This window comes from Perognathus longimembris, chromosome 3 (genome assembly GCF_023159225.1).
Source record: "Perognathus longimembris pacificus isolate PPM17 chromosome 3, ASM2315922v1, whole genome shotgun sequence".
Lineage (NCBI taxonomy): Eukaryota > Metazoa > Chordata > Mammalia > Rodentia > Heteromyidae > Perognathus > Perognathus longimembris.
The window spans coordinates 86938296-86953184 of record NC_063163.1 but is presented as its reverse complement, the minus strand read 5'-3'; the positions used below and the strand labels follow the sequence as shown (position 1 = coordinate 86953184).

The window sequence follows — 14889 nt, the reverse complement described above, 5'->3', positions numbered from 1 at the left end:
TGAAGCCCTGGGTTTGATTCCTCAGCACCACATAAACAGAAAAAGATGGAAGTGGCACTGTGGCTCAAGTGGTAGAGTTGTAGCCTTGAGCAAAAAGAAGCCAGGGACAGTGGTCAGGCCCTTATTAGTTTAAGCCCCAGAACTGGCAAAAATAAAATGGATCAAGAGGCATGACTCTGTGGTCAGAAAACTCATTAAGGAAGCACAAGGATTTGAATACTGAAAAAAATGTCATTTTGTCAGACTATTGAAGTAAAAGGCCCTTTTCATGCACTGAGGTTTGAACTCAGGGTCTTGTGCTTCCTAAATGAGTGTTCTTATGCCTCCAAGACTCAGATTCTTACATGAATATCATGTCATGTCCTATTTCCTAGCTTCAGCTTTGCAGCAAAATTTTCCTAAAATTAGAGGATGAGTAGAGGTTCAGTCTAGACCCTGTTTTGGCCTTGATACATTCATTTGAAGCATGAGAGTTAAAGGGGAACAGATTAGGCCTATTTTGAAAAGCCTGGCCTTTTTTGGTGTGGTGAGATATAGTCCTCAGCCACCCTTTCTTTCCTGTGGCTAGGCTGAACATGGAAATCTTTCAGATGACCAATTCTCTGGGGGAGCAATTGACTGCTCACTGGCTTCCTGAGTGCTTGATAATGTTCTGTGCCTGTTTTCAGCCAGGCTGGGCAGAGGCAATGATTTGATAATCAGAGATCCTGATTAAATTAAGGATCCATTTGCTCCTGAATGATTATGTTTATAAAAGGGTTGATGTCCACCCAGCCTGCCTTTTCAGAGGTCAAAAAATGGTTTTTAAAATATAGAACAAGTAAAAATAATCAGAAGCAACACAAAGTTTGTGCTTTCTTTTCCTTCCCTCTGGTATCTGGGAAAGTGCCCTTTGCTTTCCCCGCTGGCACCCTTGGCCTTGCACTTGGAGTTGACCCTGGAAATAGAAGGTCCCTGTGTGACAAGTCTGTAAACTGCTAATAAGCGCTTTGCAATTAGAATCAAGCTCTCTGGAGCTCCCAGTTATCGATGGTTCCGTTCGTGCATGCATGCTCGCACTTGCCCGTCTTTCAAGACTACAGCTCTTGCTATAGTCTGTGAGTGGTGTTTTTCCTAGGGCTGCGCTCAGCGTGTGTGTGTGGGGGGGGGGGGGGGGAGTCCACCTGGGGTATTTACGCAAGAAGGGGCTTGAATTCGCCTCTTGTGTATGGCTGCTTCCTCTGAGTGCAGTGAGGGGCTTCGCCAGCCTCTGCGCCGGCCCGCAGCCCAGCCTTGTGGGCAGGGAGGTGGCAGCGGCAGAGGGCGGGCCAGGTTGCCAGCGCTCTGACTGGCCTGGGATTGCCTGTGTGCAGCTCCCTGAGAGCTCAGGGACCTTGCCGAGGTTGCAGTTGGTCGCCAGACCACACCTAGCGGTTGAGTGCAGCTGCTGCCTGAGGATCCGAGCTCTGCCAAAGCCTGGAGTGTGCACACCCTGCCTACAGCACCCACCGAGCGCAGCCCGGAGGAGCCGGGGCTGTGGAGGAGTCGTGGAAACTTTGCCAAGTGAGTGAAATGGGGAGAGAGAGGAGCTGCTGGCAGGGCCGATGGAGGTCATGGGTTTGACTCTCACCATCTGAGGTGAAGCTGGCAGGGCCAGGGCCGGGACTGGTGCCCCGTGCACGGTAGGAAGGACACAAGCCCAGGAGCAACTTTGTGCTCATGGCATGACACCCCTGAAATCCCAGTCCTGGCTGGCCTTCTAAGGCAGAGGTGGGCAGTCTTCCACTGAGAAGCCTTGGCGGGCCGGCCAGGGGCCCACAGCGAGGGTCTGTGTGGCCTCTCCCTCCCAGGCAGGGGCAGGGCTGCACTGAGGCTTCCGCAGGGCCCGCTAGCCGCGTGGGCAGCACTAAAAATGCAGGAGGTGGTGGGATCCCAGGGCCTGGAGAACTAACGCGGCCAGGGCGAAGACGGGCCAGGCTGCCGCTCCCCGGGAAGACCAGGGTGGCGTTGCTCTAGGAGGGTCCTGCGGTGGGAACGAGAACACCCAGAGAAGCCGGCGCCCGGCCCCTCGGCCTTGGCGCCAGCCGTGCCCGGGCCTCTCGGCCTTCGGACCCCGCGGCTTTGGCGCCAGCGCGTTTGCTGCCTGAGCGCCAGGGCCGCGCGGGGCTCTCCGCGGTCCCGCCATCTGCTCAGGGTCTCCCCGGCCCCCGCAGGGCGATGCCGGCCTGGACCACCCTCCACGTGCTGCAGCTGCTACGGGAGCTGCTTGCCTTCGTGCTGCTCAGCTACACGGTGCTTCTCGGGGCGCTGCTGCTGGCGGGCTGGACCACCTACTTCCTGGTGCTGAAGTGACAGCGCCGCCGCCCGAGCTCCGCCCGAGTCCCTCCCGTGTGCAGCCGGGCCGCGCCCCGCCCCGAGCGCCCGCCCTCCTCGGCGCGCGGCCCCACTGAGCCCACAACTTTTCTGTCCGCTCGCGGGGCGGGCCCGACCCGATCCCCGTCACGGCGCGCGCCTCTGCCCAGCGTTCTCTGGCCCCGCCTCGCCCCACGTGGAGGCTCCGGCCGTTGGACGCCGGGCGCGGCCGTTACAGTCGTTACACTGAGTCCCGCCCCCTCCCTCCCTGCTTGTCCAATCCCAGCCGCGTCCTCGGATGGAGGCGTGGCCGGGAGGCCACATCCTCTCAGGTGGAGGAGGCGGTGCCCTGCCCGCCTCTCACGATGCTGCGTCACTTCCGGCGTGTGCGTCCGGCATCCGCCGTCCGCGGGATGGCGGCTCTGAGGAGTTGGTTGTCGCGGAGCGTAACCACCTTGCTCAGGTATGGCTACGGCGGTGGAATGGAGCTGGGGTGGGCAGGGCGGGTGACACGGAGTGCGCTGTTGCCGGGCCCGCTGCGCCAGCCTTGCTTCCGCGCCTTTGCCTTGTCGGGACGGCCGAGCGGGCCCGAGGCGCGCCCCCTTCTAAAGTGGGGACGGCCTCGGTCGGTCCGGGGATCCTGCTCCTGGTGGCTTTTCCGTGACTCTGTCATCCGAGCCTCGGCCGCCTCTCTCAGCCCGCTCCCGGTGACCAGTCTTGGGGCAGGGAGGCCCGGGGACGCGGGACCTCGACGCCCGCGGCGCCTGGGCTTCCCAGTGGAAAGTAGCAGAGACCCTGGGAGCCCCAACCAGGAGTTAAAGCTAAGTCCTCCCTGCAGAAGGGTGTGAAGGTCCCCGCGTAGCGGATGCTGCCCGGTCCACACCCCGTGGAGCAGCCCGCAGACTTACACGTAAATGCATTTGATTGGCCTTATTAAGTTCGACTTCTGTTTCCAGGTACAGACAGTGTGTTCCTATGGTGGTTAACTCCAAGAGACGCTGCTTCGCGGAATTGGTAAGACCGTGGCACAAAGCTGTGGTGGCTGGATTCGGAGTAACCCTGTGCGCCGTGCCTGTTGCTCAGGTAAAGTGCTGCTGCCTGACTCCGGGCGCCCTAGGGCTCTTTCCCACCCGTTATGCTATTGGTTTCTACTGTACCATCATTTCAGAGTTGGGCAGGTGTATTTATACTCACATTTTCATTTTCTCGTTTCTATTAGTATCAGCTTTTGCCCCCAAATTGGGTCCTTCTATTCCTTCTTGGGCTTGTGGGACCAATGACAAGCACCAATTGAGTAGTGATGGAAACTTGCTCTTGAGGCCAAGTATAGAAGTGGGAAGCAAACTGGAAAATCATCTCATCAACCTTAGGTGTCAGATGATTATGGAGTAAAAGCGCCCAGCCGAAAGGAATTCTTTTTTTGCCAGTCCTGGGGCTTGGACTCAGGGCCTGAGCACTGTCCCTGGCTTCCTTTTGCTCAAGGCTAGCCCTCTGCCACTTGAGCCACAGCGCCACTTCTGGCCGTTTTCCATATATGTGGTGCTGGGGAATCGAACCCAGGCCTTCATGTATAGGAGGCAAGCACTCTTGCCACTAGGCCTATTCCCAGCCCCCGGAAGGAATTCTTAAATGTGAAGACCTGCATATGTCTGAGGAACTGCAAGGGTGCTAATGCGGCTGGGGTGGAATGAAGATGCAGACCAAGAGTTAGCTGAAAAGTATGCACTTGTACAAGGTTGTTTTGTGGCTCTAGGAAGAGTAACAAGAATCTCTTGCTGTTGTGTGGGTATAAGATAGTGGCTCAGACTAGGCAGGCAACAAGAGACAGGAAGTTAGCCATACTTGGCAAATAGTTCATGTATTTGACGTGTATAACCTAGATTCTAAAGGCAGCTGAAAGAATGGAGCTTCCATTTATTGGGATGGAGAGGAGTGAGTTCAGTTTTGGAATGTCTGTGAGATGTTTAGGAAACATCTCAGTGGAGGCAGTTGACATGGAGGTAGCACCTTTTTTTTTTTTTCCTCCCAGTCCTGGGCTTGGACTCAGGGCCCGAGCACTGTCCCTTGAGCCACAGCACCACTTCCAGCTTTTTCTATATATGTGGTGCTGAGGAATCGAACCCAGGGCTTTATGTATATGAGGCGAGCACTGTACCACTAGGCCATATTCCCAGCCCTCATTTTTTTTTTTTAAATCACTGACTATAAGACTTATGGAAGGGCTGGGAATGTGGCTTAGTAGTAGAGTGCTTTCCTGGCATGCATGAAGCCCTTGGTTTAATTTCTCAGTACCACATGCACAGAAAAAGCCAGAAGTGGTACTGTGGCTCAAGTGATAGAATGCTAGCCTTGAGCAAAAGAAGCTCAAGGACAGTGCCTGGGCCCTGAGTTCAAGCCTCAGGACTGGCCAAAAAAAAAAGCCTTATAGAAAACATAGATAAGGTACCAGCAAGCCCATTCCAGCCAAATAATCCTGAAATTTTGTGTGTATTTAATAAGATTACCTTAGCAATGTGTATTTTCAGTAGCTTCTGAGGCTTATGCACAAGCCCCAGCACACTGCCTCATTTCTGTTGTCATCTGCATGATGCTGTATCTTTAGCTCTAAAACCCTTACTTTAAATATTGGGACATTTTCAGCAACAATTGGGATAATGGTTTTTTTCTTCCAAAGGATTTTTTGTAGTAGGCCACATGACTGAAGGCTCTATCTAGTCTTTGCACTAGACTACAGTGTTCTCCAAAACCCGAGTTGTGTGGTATAGAGCTAAAACCTCTTCTTGCATGCATCCCTCTGCCCTACCACTTTCATTCTCTTGTGCCAACCAGGATATATTGCTAGGCCTCCTTTGCAAGCAATAAGTGTGTTCTTCTCCTCCTTGTTTCTATTATGAAGCTGCTTTCCCTACCAGCTCCCAGCTCTCTTTAAGCATTTCCTAATTCATAGTAATAGCCATTGTTTTCCTAACCACCTGCTGGAGTATGTTTTGAAAGTTGATGATGATCTCTGTGGCACTCTCCTGAGTCAGCAGAACATTAGAGAAAGGGTACAGAAGCAAGATTTGGTTTGAGGGCTAGATGTTTGATGTGCTGTGTAACCATTCTGTTACATAACTGTTCTGAGTTTCTGGACTGTGTGAGGATATTAACATTGGAAAGATAGTTTATGAAGACTTGTAAGCAAAAATATCATTTTTCCTTCTGTATCTCCTCAATACAAGGTGCATGATAAATACTTAATTGCCTGGTTGAATGAAATATAAATCAGATAGGTAAAATTCTTGATATGTTCATATAGCAAAAATAGTTGACCGCTGCTTTCAACAAGTAGTTTGATGTGAGGGATCTATACTACAAGTAGCTCCAAAAACAAGGCAGAGTATATCATAGAAACATTGGTTTCTTTGTTCCAATAACAATAAGTACTGGGCTGGATGCTGGTGTCTCACACTATAATCCCATCTACTCAGGAGGCTGATACCTGAGGATTACAGTTCAAAGCCAGCCTGGGCAGGTAAGTCTGTGAGTCTCTCTCTTTTTTTTTTTTTTTTGCCAGTCCTGGGCTTGGACTCAGGACCTGAGCACTGTCCCTGGCTTCTTTTTGCTCAAGGCTAGCACTCTACCACTTGAGTCACAGTGCCACTTCTGGCCTTTTCTATATATGTGGTGCTGAGGAATTGAACCCAGGGCTTCATATATACAAGGCAAGCATTCTTGCCACTAGACCATATTCCCAGCCCCATGTGAGACTCTTATCTCCAAGTAAACTACTCAGAAAAAGCTGGAAGTAGTACTGTGGCTCAAGTGGTAGAGTGCTAGCCTTGAGCACAGAGACGCTCAAAGAGAGTGCCCAGGCCCTGAGTTCAAGCCCCAGGACCAGCAAATATAAAACAAAAACAGTAAGTACTCTTTTAATAAGAAAAGAGTCTTGGATGGTGTGTTATTCACATAACTCTTAAGGTAGTTTTTTTGTAGGTTTTGTTTTGGTGTTATTGAGGGCTGAACTCAGGGGCCTCAAGCTTATTAGGCATGTGTAGCACACTTGAATCGTTCACCTCGTTCTTTTTTTTTTTTTTTTTGTCCATTTTGGGGCTTGAACTCAGGGCCCGGGTGCATTGTCCCTGAACTTTTTTTTTTCCTCAAGGCTAGAAGTACTCTACCACCAGAGCCAGGGCTCCACTTCCCATTTTCTGGTAATTAATTGGAGATAAGAGTCTCAGCTTTTTTGCCTGGTCTGGCTTTTGAACCATGATCCTCAGATCTCAGTCTCCTGAGTAGCTACAATTATAGGTTAGTTTTGTTTTTTAATGTAATGGCTGAGGTCAAAGTGAAGAATTCTTCCTCTAATACTATGCTGCTCATTGCAGTCAAATTATCCTCTCACCATTCTCCTGTTTCTTTGTGTGTGAGTGTACATCAGTCCTGGTACTTGAACTCTTGGCTTGTCTCTTAGATTTTTTCCACTCACTGCCAGTGCTCTACCACTTGAACCACACCTCCTTTTCCAGTTTTTTGCTAGTTGGAGATAAAATACCTGCAAGTTTATTTGCCCCAACTGGTTTTGAAACTCAGTTTTTAGATCTCAGCCTCTTGAGTAGCTAGGATTTTAGTTATGAACCATCAGCACCCTAGTCATCAATTTACTTTTAAATACACCTTAATCCACATCAATATTATGAAGCCTTTTATGCTATTATCACTTCAACATAGGATTGGTGGCTGCCTGTATTTGCCTCTTTGTGGATTGTAGACTTGCCATAGCCCCGATTATATTTGATTGCATTTAGTTCTCTAGTACTCTGGCCTCCTCTACTTGCCTAAAATCCTTGAGGACAGAGAATGTCTTCTTCATATTCAGTCGTGTAATACTGTGTTAATATAAATATAGAGAATGGAAGTAGTAATAGCGGGACTGGAATTGCTTGCCTAACAAGTATGAAGCCCTGGGCTGGGGATATGGCCTAGTGGCAAGAGTGCTCGCCTCGTATACAAGTATGAAGCCCTGTCTTTTTTTTTTTTGGCCAGTCCTGGGGCTTGGACTCAGTGCCTGAGCACTGTCCCTGGCTTCTTTTTGCTCAAGGCTAGCACTCTGCCATTTGAGCCACAGCGCCACTTCTGGCCATTTTCTGTATATGTGGTGCTGGGGAATTGAACCCAAGGCCTCATGTATACGAGGCAAGCACTCTTGCCACTAGGCCATATCCCCAGCCCGAAGCCCTGTCTTTGATTCCTCAGTACCACATAAGCAAAAAAGAAATAAAAAATTAAATTAAGGGGCTGGGGGTATGGCCTAGTGGCAAGAATGCTTGCCTCATATACATGAGGCCCTGGGTTCAATTCCCCAGCACCACATATATAGAAAACGGCCAGAAGTGGCGCTGTGGCTCAAGTAGTAGAGTGCTAGCCTTGAGCAAAAAGAAGCCAGGGACAGTGCTCAGGCCCTGAGGCAAGCTCCAGGATTGGCAAAAAAAATAAATTAATTAATTAATTACTTTAATTAAAAGTTTTTTTTTGTTGTTGTTGTTTTTTGCCAGTCCTGGGCCTTGGACTCAGGGCCTGAGCACTGTCCCTGGCTTCCTTTTGCTCAAGGCTAGCACTCTGCCACTTGAGTCACAGCGCCACTTCTGGCCGTTTTCCATATATGTGGTACTGGGGAATTGAACCCAGAGCTTTGTGTGTACGAGGCAGGCTCTCTTGCCACTAGGCCATATTCCCAGCCCAAAAGAAAAAAATTTTTAAAGAAAGTAATAATAGCACACTCTAGAATTATTTCTCTTTATTATCTTAAATTGCCGGAGTCTTTTAAAAAAAATTACCTAAAGAACATAGTACCATTGCAGTATAAAACACTAAGCAGCATGAGAAATATTTTCTTGGCTGTGCATGGAAAAGTTCTGAGCTATTTAGAAGTTGAGTGACAATGTTTATGAGAATGTTTTTGTGTCTTTCAGAAATCGGAGCCTCAGTCTCTTAGTAATGAAGCATTAATGAGGAGGGCTGTGTCTTTGGTAACAGATAGCACCTCTACCTTTCTCTCTCAAACCACATATGCATTGATCGAAGCAATCACTGAATATACTAAGGTATGTACTCTTTATTAAGTCCTAATTTTTCCCCTTTAGCACTAGAGATCAAGCGTGGGGCCTTGTACATGCTATGCAAGTGTTCTAATCCAGAGCTACATTCCCCTCTTGCTAAGTCAAGATCTTCTAATCCAGGGTTTAACAAAGCATAGCAAGCTCAACCAAATCTGGTCCAATAGCTGGACCAGTCTGTTTTATAGGAGCGTAGCCTTGTTTACATTGTCTGTGCCTTAAGTTCTAGTAGCTATAGGAGACTTTGTAAGGCCTACACTAAAATATTTACCCTCTGGCCCTTTACAAAAGAAGAAAGTCTTTATCTTAATCACTAGTTTTGTATTTTTTAGAAAAAAATTTTTTTTAGTCCTGGTGCTTGAACTCTGCCTGGGTTAAACAAGGAAAAAAAAAAAAAAAAACCTGCCATAACATAGCCTAGTATATAAGATAGGGGTCTACCTAAGTCATGTTCCATAGAGATTGAAGGATATAATGTCTACCATCAGAAGTTTCTGTGCAGGGACTATTTAAAAATCATAAGACTGGTACGTCAGTTTGATAACAAAAATTGGAGAAAAAAAAAATCATAAGACTGGGCTGGGAATGTGACTTAATGGCAGAGTGCTTGCTAGCATGCATGAAGCCCTGGGTTGGAACACATACACAGGAAAAGCCAGAAGTAGTGCTGTGACTCAATTGGTAGAGTGCTAGCATTGAAAAAGAACCTCATGGATAGTGCCTAGACCCTGAGTTCAGGCCCCAGTACACACACACACACACACACACCCTCACCCTCCTCTCAAAAACACTTTTTTCTTATTTACTTATATTTTTAGTAGCTTTTTCCTCTTTTTTGTTTTGTTTTGTTTGGGTTTTTTTTGTTGTTCTGGGGTTTGAACTCAGGGCTTTGGGCCTGCTATGCCCTTCTACACACCCCAGAGAATTAATGGTTTTTGCCATGGACCAGGATCCTCCTCAGGCTTGAAGTACATGCTACCATGTCTAGCCCCCAGCTGTTTGATTTTTCTTCTACACTGTTCTCTCTTAATGTCTGAATTGCTGGAAATTTTTTTAATCTAATTACAAACCACAGATTATGAGATGACAGTGTCATGAAACAGTGGCTCTACTTTGTTCAGTAAGAGTGCAGTTTCAGGGAGTCAGAGGACTGGAATGCCAGTTTGCTGAAGTGGGACTTCACATCCTTGATGTGTAAATGTCACTAACTTTTCTCCTATGTCTCACTTTATCAAGACTTATTTGTTCTGTATTTGTAGGCTGTTTATACGTTAGTTTCCCTGTACCGGCAGTATACAAGTTTACTTGGGAAAATGAATTCACAGGAGGAAGATGAAGTATGGCAGGTGATTATAGGTGCCAGAGTTGAGGTGAGCAAAAACCCATTAGTCATTTCTGTATTAGTGTTCCTACCTTATTGTGGAATTATGTATCTGATAACTCTTCCTAAGTATGCTATTTTGAATTAAGTCCACTTAACTGTGTTGTCTAAAGCTCTTTGCTAAATTTACAGATGACTTCAAAACAACAGGAATACTTAAAGCTAGAAACCACCTGGATGACTGCAGTTGGTCTCTCAGAGATGGCAGCAGAAGCCGCATACCAAACTGGTAGATTGGAGTTGTTTGTTTGGGGTTTTGTTGTTGTTGTTCTTGTTTGCCAGTTTTTAGGGCATCCTGGGAGCTGTCTCTGTGCTCCTTTAGCTCAAGGCTAGCATTCTACCATTTGAGCCATGATGTCACTTCCACAAGTAGGAGGTGTGTGTGTCCCAGATGATTTCAAGAGCTGAACATTCTCCACCCCAAAATGGTATCCATTTTGGCTCTAACTTAATAAGGTTTCCCTCAATATGTTCATCACCACTTCATGTACATAGTAGAAAATGAGAATCCACAGACACTAGGTCACCCTAAATTTTTTTATCAGCAAACACTACTTCAGCCTATCTAGAAAAATACAACTATTCCCATTAGAAACGGATTGTGTACTAATAGTTGAAGCATTTCATTTGTTCAAAATCTGTATGACCTACTAATAGTCATAGAATGACACAGTTGGATGAGACAAGAACTGGAATCCCAGTTGGTGGTAAACTAGTATTAAGTCATGGAACGTTTCTCTTATTTCAAGCACTGTGGTTAGTGCTTCACAGGCACATTTTTTTCTTAATTCAAATAATTGTACAAGGGGATACAGGTACTTTTAATCCCCACAATTCTTTTAAAATAGGAGCTATTGCTGGATATCTATAGTTCACACCTATAATCCTAGCTACTCAGGACACTGAAATCTGATGATCAAGGTTCAAAGGCAGCCCAAGCAGACTTATAAAGTCCAGTTAGCCAGCCAAAAGCCAGGAGTAGAGGCATGGCTCAAATAGTAAAGTACCAAATGTGAGCAAAAAAGCAGCGGGAGAGCAAGCACTAAGTCTTGTGTTCAAGCCCTAGTACCAGCAACAAAAGATAAACAAATTGCTATTACCATTCTTCATTCCCACTCCATTTGAAGAAACTGAACACCTAAGTCACCATGGCATAGTAAGTGGTCAGACTGAGACTTAGCCAGCAAGCTCTTAGTAACCAGGCATGCTTTGTCTTACCTTAAGCATCCCAAGAGAGGAAATGCAGTCTTTTGGGGGCTTTTTCCTCTAAGGTATATTTCCTTCCAGTGGACCTAAAATGAGTGTTTTAGTGGGGTTTTTTTGTGCATAGTAATTGGAGATAAAAACCATGAATTTTTCTGTTCAGGCTGGCAGAACCTTGATCCTCCAGTCTCAGCCTCCTGAATAGCTAAGATTGTAGATATGAGCCACTAGTGTCTGGCAGTTGGTTTTTTAAATTAAATGTGCTTTGTGGAAAACCCAAATTAACATATTACCTGATTAAACACAAACTAGATACACTTACAGGAATTATAGCTTAATCCCAAATTATTAAAAAGAAATTAGTATGTTAAAATACTCTTGTTTTCTCATTAAAGGACATTAGACTAGAGTTTGTAGTATTAAATCATAAAAATGATACAAAGGTAGGGAATTATTGTTCATTTTTTGTTTTGTTTTTGTTGTTGGGGTTTGGGTTTTTTTTGTTGTTGTTATGTTTTGTTTTGTTTTTTTTGCCAGTCCTGGGGCTTGAACTCAGGGCCTGAGTTCACAAGCACTGTCCCTGGCTTCTTTTTGCTCAAGGCTAGCACTTTACCTCTTGAGGCACAGTGCCACTTCTGGCTCTTTCTGTTTATGTGATCCTAAGGAATCAAACCCAGGGCTTCATGCATGCTAGGCAAGCACTCTGCCACTAAGCCACATTCCCAGCCTGTTAGTGTTTTTGTTTTTTAAGAGATAGAGCCCAGGGCTGGGGATATGGCCTAGTGGCGAGAGAGCTTGCCTCGTATACATGAGGCCCTGGGTTCGATTCCCCAGCACCACATATACAGAAAATGGCCAGAAGTGGTGCTGTGGCTCAAGTGGCAGAGTGCTAGCCTTGAGCAAAAAGGAAGCCAGGGACAGTGCTCAGGCCCTGAGTCCAAGGCCCAGGACTGGCCCAAAAAAAAAAAAAAAGAGAGATAGAGCCCAGGGCATTCATTATACCTATTAGGTACTCTGGACTTTGAGCTTCCATTTGGCTTTCTCACTTAACAGCTGATGTTCTACCACTTGAAACAGTGCCTCAGTTTCTGGCTTTTGGCTGATTAATTGAAGTAAGATTCTGTCTAGGTGAGCTTTGAACCTTGATCCTTATTTCTCAGCCTTTTGAGTAGCTAAGATTATAAATTTGAGCCACTGATACCCAGTTCAAAGGATTTTAAGTGAATGTTGCGTAACTATACGGAAAACAAAACCTGAGAAATTAGGTTAACAGTGTTATAGACATAAATGGCATGCAAACATGGCAGCAGGGTTCGTAATAGATGTGCAGATAAACTGCCTCCACTGGGGCTGGAAATGTGGCTCAGTAGAGTGCTTGCCTAGCACACATGAAGCCCTGGGTTGTGGATTCCTTGGTACCATATAAACAGAAAAAAACAGAAGTGGGGCTGTGGCTCAAGTGGTAGAGCACTAGCCTTGAGCACACAGATGCTCAGGGACAGAGCCAGGCTCTGAGTTCAAGCCCCAGAACCAGCCAAAAATGAATGAATGAATGAAAAATCTCCTCTACTCACCTAGCAGCCTTAGGTTAAAGGCGAAAAGAGTAGGATGTGTATGAATACTAACCAAAGAATGAAATGATTCAGAGTGTTCTGAAGAGTCATACTATCAGTGATTCACACCTGTAATCCTAGCTACTAAGGAGGTTGAGATCCAAGGATCACAGTTCAAAGCTAGCCTGGGGAGGAAAGTCAGTGAGACCCTTTATCTCCAAATGAACTGCTCAGAAGAAGCCAGAAGTGATGCTGTTGCTAAGTGGCAGATCACTAGCCTTGAGCACAAAGAGGTTCAGGAACACCCCAGGACCAGCAAACAAAAAGCCGCCAAAAAAACATAATTCCTACATTACAGAAAGTATACCAATGTTCAGAAATTGACAGACCTCTGCTATTGTGTGGGGCAGCAAAGCATGGATGCCAGACCAGCACTTAAAAAACAAAACCTAGTTTAGTGTCACTTCTAAATAGATGTCCCTTGAGTACAATGATAGCACAAGATGGAAAAACTGCCCATGATTCATGACTTGAGGATATTTATGGTATATTAAAAATTCCCCATGGCCAGTACTGGTGGCTCACACCTGTAATCATGGGCTGCACAGGAAGCTGAGATAAGGATTGTGGTTTGCAGCCAGCCTGGAAAGGAATGTGTATGAAAGACACTATTTGCCATTAATCACCAAAACAAAAACAAAAACCTGGAGTTGTGGGTGAAGCAGTAGAGCATTAACCTTATGCATGAAAGTTCAGGAACAGCACCCAAGCCCTGAGTGCAAGCCCAGGACTGTTACACACACTTAGACACACACACCAATATATGCCCATAAGGCACTAAATAAAATATAGTACCCAACTTGGTGTGTTGATCCAAGCCTATAATCCCAGCACTCAGCAAGCTGAGGCAAGAAGCCAGATTGTACTACATAACTGCTTCATCTTTTTCTTTTATTAATGGGGAATTGAATTCAAGATGCAGAGGGTTCTTGGAGAAGAAAGCAGGTCTGGGGGTCTAAAAAAAAATCAATGTAATGTGCTGGGGATATGGCCTAGTGGCAAGAGTGCTTGCCTCCTATACATGAGGCCCTGGGTTCAATTCCCCAGCACTACATATGCAGAAAATGGCCAGAAGTGGCGCTGTGGCTCAAGTGGCAGAGTGCTAGCCTTGAGCAAAAAGAAGCCAGGGACAGTGCTCAGGCCCTGAGTCTGGCCCAGGACTGGCCAAAAAAAAGAAAAGAAAAATCAATGTAAGCGGGGTTCCAATACTAATCACAGCCTAGCTTTCTTCATGTCCACCTGTGCCCTCTGCTTTGTCCTCTCAGTGCCTGTTCCATCTTTTGGCAGGAGCAGACCAGGCCTCTATAACTGCTAGGAATCACATCCAGCTGGTGAAGTCACAGGTGCAGGAGGTGCGCCAGCTCTCCCAAAAAGCAGAAACCAAACTGGCAGAAGTGCAGACACAAGAGCTACATCAGAAGACACAGGAGGTAGGGGACGAGAGGGCTGACCAGGAGCAGGAGGCCTACCTGCGGGAAGATTGAGGGCCTGAGCCAGCCACCATCTACCCACCCCGTGGGGAAAGCAGGGGTGGATGCCACGTGCTCAGCACGGGCACAACTCTACACAGAGAAGACACCACTGATCCTGCACTGGCCGGTCAAGCCAGAAACCTTTGTGAGCTGAGTGCCTGGCCCTTCCCTGTAGTCTCTGCTTTTCCTGGACCTGGTTCTTAGCCCTGGGGCACTGTACCCTGTTTAACATTGCACACACACCCCAAAAACATCCCACAGCACAGCTGCTCTCTCTGGCTGATCTTACCTCACACCTCAAGCATTTCATCAACCTGGGCCAGAGAGGGGGTCCTTTCTGTCACACCCTCAAGTTCAATAGCTGTTTAACCTCAGTTTTTAATCTTGTTCAGATTTTCAAATATGATTTAGTATTTGCTCCCTCCATAGGGATGAGAGTTGGGGAAGGGGGAGCCTATCTAGTTTTTAAGCTTTCTCTTTAAGTGTTTATGTAATACCTTCTTTAATCTAGCCCCTTGGCCCTGTGAGATAGCTCAGGTCGAGGCATTGAGTCTGCTATTAAGGAAGGAATGCAGTGTCACCTGGTGCTTTCAACACGACTTAACTCTTAACCCATGCCTCCTGTTTCCTTTCTTCGAGTTCCTCTACTGAATCCAAAGGAGTATATGCAATGCTTTTTTATCTGCGTTTAATGTGTGTGCGTGCACACGCGCGCGCTGGGCCTACACAGCATGCTTCAGGCTCACCTGAGTAGGATTTCCCATGGATTTCTAGCCCTATTTGCTGGACAAGTT

General features: G+C 46.7%; 1 protein-coding gene across 1 annotated transcript; it reads left to right on the top strand.

Annotated features, from left to right (window-relative positions):
• Nucleotides 1-2707: 2707 nt before the first annotated feature.
• Diablo (diablo IAP-binding mitochondrial protein) lies at nt 2708-14711 on the top strand. Its single transcript, XM_048343014.1, has 6 exons — nt 2708-2794; nt 3288-3414; nt 8283-8414; nt 9686-9796; nt 9940-10036; nt 13911-14711. The coding sequence occupies exons 1-6, from the start codon at nt 2745-2747 to the stop codon at nt 14105-14107; spliced, it is 714 nt and encodes a 237-aa protein (XP_048198971.1). The 5' UTR covers nt 2708-2744; the 3' UTR covers nt 14108-14711.
• Nucleotides 14712-14889: the final 178 nt, after the last annotated feature.

Bases quoted from the DNA above. Each gene is read 5' to 3' on its own strand.
- Diablo (XM_048343014.1), top strand. From the start codon at position 2,745: ATGGCGGCTCTGAGGAGTTGGTTGTCGCGGAGCGTAACCACCTTGCTC. The intron at 2,795-3,287 runs GTATGGCTACGG...TTCTGTTTCCAG, and splicing joins AGCGTAACCACCTTGCTCAG to GTACAGACAGTGTGTTCCTA. The intron at 8,415-9,685 runs GTATGTACTCTT...CTGTATTTGTAG, and splicing joins CAATCACTGAATATACTAAG to GCTGTTTATACGTTAGTTTC.